At 43.8% G+C, this 8,730-nt stretch overlaps 1 protein-coding gene across 1 annotated transcript; it reads right to left on the reverse strand.

The window, feature by feature from the left end:
- Positions 1–3,576: 3,576 nt before the first annotated feature.
- LOC148101869 (uncharacterized) lies at positions 3,577–5,529 on the reverse strand. Its single transcript, XM_087845163.1, has 3 exons — positions 5,483–5,529; positions 5,346–5,398; positions 3,577–4,334 (listed from the first exon to the last, which is right to left on the reverse strand). The coding sequence occupies exons 1-3, from the start codon at positions 5,527–5,529 to the stop codon at positions 3,577–3,579; spliced, it is 858 nt and encodes a 285-aa protein (XP_087701289.1).
- Positions 5,530–8,730: the final 3,201 nt, after the last annotated feature.

Raw genomic sequence — 8,730 nt, forward strand, 5'->3', positions numbered from 1 at the left:
GACATTAGATAAAATGAATACTGATAAAGTTTACCTTTATGTACAGAATCTGAATATCGCAACATATTTAAAAAAATTGCAATAATATCGTATCGTGGGATGTATGGTGATTCCCACCTCTAATGTTCATTTGGTTTCCTCAAACCTCAGCTGTGGGGGGGCGGGGTCACTTTCCATCCATGAGTTCAGATTTATAACCTAAATCATCTTGAAAAGTTTTCTTTTTAGTCCTGCAGAATCGAAACTTTCAACCCTGGAAATCAAAGAACAGTTGGATTTTTTCAGACTGTAAAACCTGCAGGGTGAATGAGCTCCGACTGTTCTCCTCTGTCGTGTGAATGATGCATGTGGTGCTGTCTGACTGGATATGTGGAAGCTGCTCGTTGTGCCTGTTTCGGTGTTTCGGTGCAGACTGGGAGGAAACCAGCAGCTGACAGTGAACGCCTCATTGACTCTGGACCAAAATGGTGCTAATTAAAGGATTCATCAGGTTTTTGTGGCATTTTCGAAGCACATTTCTCACCCTGGCTGTTTCCTGTGTTTGCAGCGACTGTAAAACATATTTATCTGAAGTTAAAGCTGTTGGTGCTTTATGGTTTTTACCTGTTTCTCCAATCCTGTACTTCCAAGTCCACGACTGGATAAAGTTCCCAAGATTTCACTGAGAGGGTGGAGCTCTCAGCTAAAGCCAGCACACTTGGTTGGAAAGGTGGATGTGCGATCATTTGGACTTTGATTGGTCAAGATGTGTGAAACGGATCAGCTGTGTCCTCGCCGCTCTCTGGGCTGGTTTCCTCTGTTTCAGCTCTGTGATTGGCTGAATGAGGACGACAGCTGGACAGTGAATCCTTAATGACCCTGTCTGTGGTTTTCCATGTTTCATTTAAATCTCTCTACACTAGCGTCATCATGTCAGCTCTTTTCTGTTATTACAATAAAATACTGCAGTGATGGACCGAGTACTAACCCCGCCTGAAGTTTACAGGTTTATTATTTAATAACTTTGTTGTTCAAATGTCACATCTGTAGAAAGTGAAAATGACAAAAGTGCGCATGAATAAATAAATGAAAAGTTCAGAGTGTGAATAACACACTTTGATTTTGAAAACTGACATAAATTAATTCTGTAATGTTGATTTTACATCGAGTTTTTCTACTTGATGTAGATCGTGGCTCAAGAGTTAGCAGTTCATCTTGTAATTGGAAGGTTGCCGGTTCGAGCCCCGGTTTGGACAGTCTCGGTCGTTGTGTCCTTGGACAAAACACTTCACCCGTTGCCTACTGGTGGTGGTCAGAGGGCCCGGTGGCGCCAGTGTCCGGCAGCCTCGCCTCTGTCAGTGCGCCCCAGGGTGGCTGTGGCTACAATGTAGCTGCCATCACCAGTGTGTGTGAGAATGTGTGGATGACAGGATGTATAAAGCACTTTGGGGTCCTTAGGGACTAAGTAAAGCGTTATATAAATACAGGCCATTTACCATTTTACTTTTCTTTATTGCAGAGTCTCACACAGATCCGGGCTGATGATAGCCTGGATTAGATAATGATGTCAAATGTCTCAACACACCCGACGCCCGTCCACAGGATGTGGACCTGTGGCTGAGGCGAGGCAGCGACACTCACCCCGAATCCACCAAAACTAAATGTAAGACAGAGAAAGTTGCAGATGTGGCCATATAGCTATCTGCAGGATTAGTGATCTGGTACATTATTAATAGAAAGGAACCAAAAGAGGGAAAAACAGACACTGAGACTTTGTGTTTGCAGAGGCTCGGATCAGAGGTAACACCTCCGAGTCTGAAGTCCACAGATTGGTGGACTGAACCCTCTGGGTTGGGGACAGTCCGTGGGTTAGTGGGTAACTTTAGAGAGGCCAGGTCCTTGGTGTGAAAGAAGCTTCCTGAGATAGTTTGGGCTGATGAAGATTTCTCCTGCAACTCCTTTTAGGTGGGAGGAGATCCAAAACTGACCCAGCAGGCAGATTGACGGGTGTAGAAATGATCAGTTCTCCAGCTGTAAAAAGGGGAAATGCGTGCAGAAACTCCGACGTGGATAAGCGTTTGATTTGGTCGTCGCTGCTGAGCGTTGACATACAGACATTTTCCTTCCTGACCTTCAGTCTGTCCCTCCAAACGTCACAGCCAAACTGTTCTGTTGGCTCGCTGGTTCCTGACAGTCGTCCTCCGTCTGAATGTCAGAGCAAGGCATCGTTATGAGCGGCAGACCTGTCAGTTGAGACGAGGGCAGCGCCGATCATTTGAACGCGTGTCAGCTCGAGTCAGCGTCTCGTGGTCACGGCTGCTGGAGTCATCTGAACTGGATCTGGCCCGTGTGGCTCTGTGAGCAATCATCTCTGCTGTTCTGGTTGGCACACGTCATCACATTCATCTTTAAGACTTTCTTTTACCCTCTGCGGCACCATCTGCAGAATTTGGGCCTTTATAAACTCTTACATCGAGTTTGTGGTTTGTACTGAGTCTCATTTCAAACATAGTAAGTGTAAGAAAAACAGACCTCTTAGTTTATTTGTGCCCTACAACAACCAGCAGCCTGGAGCAGCGTGATGACGTCCATCTTTCACGTCTCATACATGTGAGGGACGCACACGTCACGAGTACAATGTTTTAAAGTTCCACGCAAATCCTTTAAATCATCACTCTGCTTTAAAAACAAAAGCTCGTTATTTCGTCTTTACAAGAAGCTTCGATTTCTTAAACTACTCTCAGCAGCTTCATGTGTAGAAATTGTGAAATTTCAGGTTGGGGGTAGATCGCGGTGAAATGAAACATTCAGACTGAAGTCCTGTGAAAACAGGCTAATGTGACTCGCAGCTTCATGCAGATCTCCACTTATCCTCAAACACCTCCCACACCGCCACGATCACAGCGTCAGAAAGTTTGTGACTAAAGCATCTAAATCTGCAGTCCTCTGTGATTTTCCTTTATCGAAGCAGCGAGGCACAGGCGAGGCCTCCGAGTTTGAAACAGCAGAGCTGCTTCTGACGATTCCTCAGTTTCTGCGAATGAATCCGGAAATATGATCCCAGACGGAGCGTTTTAGAGAGCGGGACAGAGGAGCCTGAGAGGAAGTGCAAAATAATCACAGGAAATTATTGCTCCAAAGCAAAAATCACACCATGGGATGTTTTCGGCAAAATTATTTTTTCCTCATGAAGATGCTTTCGATGAGATTTTCAAAATAAAAGCTAAAAGAAGCTATGAGAATGCTTTAAAAATGTCAGTTTTAAAAATAAAACTCGCAAGGTAGTTTTAGGAAATCACCAGGAAAATGAAAAAAGGGTTAGGGTTAGACTTTTTGAAAAAGTCTTGACTTTTTTCTTTACCTTTTTCAAAAAAGTAAAGAAAAAGGTAAAGGGGTTTCACTGTTTCACTCTCTGCACTCGTGTTTCCAGCAACAACCTTCTTATGAATGAATGTGAAAAACCCTGCAGTCACTTTGTGGGTGATCTCAGAGGTTCACATCAATCGGTCTAAGAGTCTGAGGCATTTTACAGGTCATGTGAATTCTGGTTGAATGATAAGACATGAACGTGTTCTCAGTGTTAGTTTTAATGAATCCTCATTGAACCTTTGGACTCTCCGATTCAGGCAGATCTGGAGACTCGCTGGGGTGAATGTGCTTGAAGGTATCGTCAGAGTATTTGGAGTGGGACAGGACTTCTGCTGCTCGCTGGTAGCTGTTTCTTGATTGGACAATGTAGGATGCAGGCGGCAGGTACGGCAGCTCAGTCGTGCTCACCTCATCAGTGTTCCAGACGCTGGCATCCGGGAGGTGACGAGGTGTCCACCCTCCCAGGTAGAACAGGGCAGAAGGCCCCGCTGCAAGCCGTTCATCCCATGCAAATGCTGGATTGAATGGGGATGATCTGTAGGAAGCAGAGTTCCCACCACTACCAGCAGCATATCTGACTCCACGAGGGGGCAATAAAGCTTCGTAGACCGGACGGGACCTAAACACCACATGTGGGCGTCCACTGGTTCTCAAAGCTGACCGAGGGTTCACAGAGACGCTGGGAGGTTTCCTCACAGGTCCCAAAGAGCTGAACCAGGGGCCAGGAGACTGAACTTCAGGAGGACTGGACTCATCTGAGCTGGAATCGTAAGTCACAACAAACTTTTTTGGCTCGTACATGGGTACAGAACGCGGGGCTGGAAGGGAAGCTACCGGACTGCTTGGAGACTGGCTTCCAGCATGAGAACCACCATGTTCAGGGGCATCTTCATACGTCAGGGACACCAAGGGAGAGTGAAAAGCTTCAGATTGAAGGTTTGATAATCCAGAAGACGGTCCACCACCTGGGTAGGGATACCTGTAATCTGAGAAACACAGAGTTCAAATTACTAAACAGTTTAAGCACAGTTTAAAATGATCACTTTAAGGACTACTGAGAATTATTGCACCCCTGTCCTAACCACCGCGACACATCCAGGACCGTCCCAGAGAGCAGCACACGGCCGAGCACTGGTTCAATAAGCAGAGTGGAAAAGGGAAGCCAAAAGGAATCACCATGGTAACCAGTAAATGAAGAGGAAAGCCGTGAGCCGAGGAAGGCGGATGTGTTTCCCGGTGGACGGTGAGTCTCAGTTAAAGCAGAGAGGGGAGAGTGGAATTTAAATCTGTCCACTCGTTTACCCACTTTCATTTTTCCAAAATTAATATTGAAGCTGAAATCCAACAAATTTCACCTAAATCAGCTGCAGCGTTACAGGTACAGACGGGTGATTAAACGCATCCGATACACATCAAACCTGAAAGACGGTTTTGGAGGTGTAACAGGACTTAGACCAGGAAATATAAATGATTATTTTAGAGTGGAAAAGATGTCGAGGGTTGAACTCAACTCCTTTTTTAGAGCGTTGTGCATTTCCAAATATTGTCTGACAGAATTTAATGATTCTGCATTCAGAACTTTAAAGCCTGATCCACGAGATCATGTCCAGAAAAAAAATATTATTATTATTATTATTATTATTACTACTAGCAGCTGTAATTTGTTTAATATTTGCTACATCCAGCATTTTTTTCAGAAACTGATGATGTAAAAGTCTGAAAACTTAAGTCATTTCCTGCTCAGAGGGAGTCGGAGGAAACACCTGCCAGGGAGCAGATTAGGACCAAAGAGTCTGTTACTATGGTAACTGACCAGTGTCCCATCGATCGGTGTTATCCAACTCAGTTTTAACTAAAGTTGTAAAGTGCATTAGAAATAAGTCCATGTTTGATTTAGCAAAGAAAAACTGGAAGTAGAACCAAAGGAATCAGTTTCATTTGAAACAGAATAACCACAAAAATAGTGAAATATTAGGCCTTCAGAGACTGAGCCCTACCTGGTGCAGGGAAAGTACAACCAGTGCCTATCAGCAGGCAGATCAAAGGAGCCCTGCAGGACAGTCAGACACGATTAAACGGAGGTTCAGCTGTGACTCACAGTATCCATGACAATGAAAACAGATGATCAGCTGACCTCAAAGAGAGTCCCAACACCATGTTTGACTCAGAACAGCAGGTCATCTACAGCTCTGTCAGGTGAAGGCTGGCTGCTGACTGAAGCTGCTCTAATGTAGGAGCTCGGCACTCATCACGTTCATTACAGACACCTGGAGACCCGAGGTGGTGCTGGGACAGAACTTCATCCAAACTTCAGCTGCGTTTCTACAAGAACACACGAGCTGTGAAAGTTTCTTTGTGATGCTCGAATGGCGTGAAATGAAACTGCATTTGAAAACAGATGGATGGAAGTACTCAGACTGGCTCTGATGCCACACAAAATCCCCCCAAACAATCAGAAAGTGTTTTTGTGATTTGAATCCACAGAGAGGAGAAAATCGTGAAGTACAGCAGCACAGCTCAGAGGCAAACATACTCGGGTCTTTACATCTGTATAAGGTAAAGACAAAATGTTGAGAGTGGGAGTGGTGGAAAATAATTATTAGTTTGGTGCCATGTTCACCTTTTGCATCCATGATGCGTTCAAGTCACATCATAGGTCACAAACCACAGACTGTATATTAAAGATGGCGAGGCGTAATCACTGTCATATATCATGCATTGGTTTGTAAAGTTTCACTTTTAAAGCCTCCAACTATCTTTGTCATCAGCATCTTAGCTTCTTGGAAACCAGACGTGATACCTGCATGTGACTGAGGGACACTTCAGGGTGGCCTCATCCTAAATCATCTCATGTTTCAGGTTCCTAATGAAATAACCATCAGACTCTAGACTATCTCCCAGAGAAAGATTATTTTTGAACTGTCATTCATGCAAAGCTACCCTAGTAGCTTCAAATAAACAGAATATGTCCCCCTTCACCAGCTCTTCAGCCTCTTCTTTGCTCTTCTTCAGTTCTGAATGAGCTAATCTGGAAATTTAAAAGTGTGATGCTGGCGTTACGCTCCGATAAGAAGGAATCTCATGCTCACTTTTAACCTTCAGTCTGCATTTGTCACTTTATCAGAAGCACAAAGCAGTATATGTGTTCTTACACTTGCTGTGAGCCTAATATTGTAGGAGGAGCTATTTGATTCACCTCATTCCCTTCAGCATCTGAGACAAAAGGTAGAAGAGCCATCTAAGATACGGTTCATAAACCTTAAACCTTCATCTTCTATCCTGTCTTCCTTCTCTCACCTCAACCGGTCGCAGCAGATGGCCCCGCCCCTCCCTAAGCCTGGTTCTGCCGGAGATTCCTTCCTGTTTTTCCTTCCCATTGTTGCCAAAGTGCTCTGTATGTATTATTGTAGGGTCTACCTTAAGTGCCTCGACTGTTGTTGTGATTTGGCGCTGCATAAATAAGACTGAATTGAATCTGCTGCTGCTGCTGATATTGTTAGCATGTATGTAAGAGCTCTGGACTCCATCTGCACCCTTCAGGCCACGCTGCAGAATAATAAAAGAACAACTCTGTGCAGCTTTAAGATTTATTCTTTATTATTACTTTGAGGGTTTTGAAGAATCCTTACAAAACATGAGAATACGTGTAGAAGATTATATTATGGTCTGAGCTCAGCTTGACTGGATAATTTCACACTCACTGTCCACGGTTACGTCTCCCACTCAATCCAACGGTCTTTCAAAGAGGAGATCAGAAATGTTCAAAATCTGAGCTGAACTGAATGCAGCATTAATCAGTGACTGACTGGGACCAGGTGAAGTTCATTCTGAAGAGGCGGAGCACAAATATAAGCACTTAGCACAGAGCTTCTGCTGACAGCATCTATCAGACTGTTACTTCTGACCTGTTGTAGCTGAACTGTGGTGCAGTTTGAGATTTAAAAATGGTGCTTGACCTGTTTCTCAGGTTAGTTTTGAGCTTTATTGTTTAGTGGTTTAGTTTGCGTACTTGTACTTATAGAGAACCTTTATCTTAACAGGGTTTCTTGGGTTTGCTTCCTGCTGTTCAGCAGAGCAGCTTGTTTCCCTACAGGCATTCAAGGCAAGTGTCTATGATAACTGGTGTGTAGCTGCAGCAAGAATGTCGATTTTAAGGTCTTCTGAAACAGTTTTACTTGATAAAGCCTTTATTTCATTTCCTGACTTAGACTTTAAAGCTTGGATTTTCTTTTTTCTTTTTTTTACATAAAAACAAAAAACAAAAAACAAAAAACCCTGTCTGAAATCTGTTTCTAGTTTCAGATCCATTTGGTGATGACCGGACTTCTGATACTGGAGTGGTAGGGACTAGCAGCTTCGGAGGTGGAGGGGATGGTGCTGGAGGCTTTTATGGATCCTCATTTCTTGGTGGAGTTCCTTGGGTTACTGCTCCTGTAGGAGGAGCCCTTTCTCTCGATTCTCAGAGATGGCTGCCATCCAAGTCGTTCCCTGACTTCAGTGGCTTGTATACCTACAGCGTGCCACTGGGCATGGTCGCAGCACCTCCCATATTTCCTTCATCCTACATCGTCCAGTCTGGGACTGGCTACCAGCGGGGAAGAGAAGCCCTTTCTTTCTCTAAATACTCTGATGATATAGTTGTTCCTTTTCCTCTGACACAGTATCCAGGGTTTTCCTGAGACTGAGTTTCAAGAGCCGCGGATCTGAGGTAAGGGGCTACTTATAAGCATCTAGCACTTGAACAATTAAAACCTGTGTGGTAACTTTTCTTTGTTTCTGCAGGTGATGCTGACCCTCAGCTGTGCAAGAATTGATGTCTTCAAACATTAAACAAAAGAAAAATTACATTGACTGTCAATCATCTTGGTTTTAGATGTTGCAGTGTGCTGCTAACTCTATGGACAGTGAACCAAAGCTTATAAATACAATAATGTTCACTGAATAATGGGTATTATGGCCTGTAAATAAATGCAGCAGGATAACTGGGTGCCAAAATTTTACTGCTAGTGAGCTGAAAATGCATTCCTGTGTCTAAGCCGCTCCCCAAATAACACAAAAAAATTGCTAGCATGAGTAAACCCATCATATGTTCCTACATCAGGTTTCTTACAACTGTGTATTGAACAGTAAGAAGAAAGTCGAGTTAGTTTTGTTCACCATTTTTTCTGATTTGGTGAACATGAATTTCCTGAATAACCCATAACTATCTTGCTGGCTGACAAACCTTGCCAACACGCTATCTGCAACCACAACACTCAAGTTTGAGCTGAGCTAACATTAGCTGGTTTTGTTGATGCTGTAAGGCTTCAGATGTGCAACTGTAAGTGTCCTATGAATTTTTAGCACAACATTAGCATAGCTGTAGGATTTAAATATACCGAT

This window comes from Neolamprologus brichardi, chromosome 8, assembly GCF_056152115.1.
Source record: "Neolamprologus brichardi isolate AB-2024 chromosome 8, ASM5615211v1, whole genome shotgun sequence".
NCBI lineage: Eukaryota > Metazoa > Chordata > Actinopteri > Cichliformes > Cichlidae > Neolamprologus > Neolamprologus brichardi.

Bases quoted from the DNA above. Each gene is read 5' to 3' on its own strand.
- LOC148101869 (XM_087845163.1), bottom strand. From the start codon at position 5,529: ATGACCTGCTGTTCTGAGTCAAACATGGTGTTGGGACTCTCTTTGAG. The intron at 5,399-5,482 runs GTCAGCTGATCA...ACTGTCCTGCAG, and splicing joins GTGTTGGGACTCTCTTTGAG to GGCTCCTTTGATCTGCCTGC. The intron at 4,335-5,345 runs GTAGGGCTCAGT...TGTGTTTCTCAG, and splicing joins TTGTACTTTCCCTGCACCAG to ATTACAGGTATCCCTACCCA.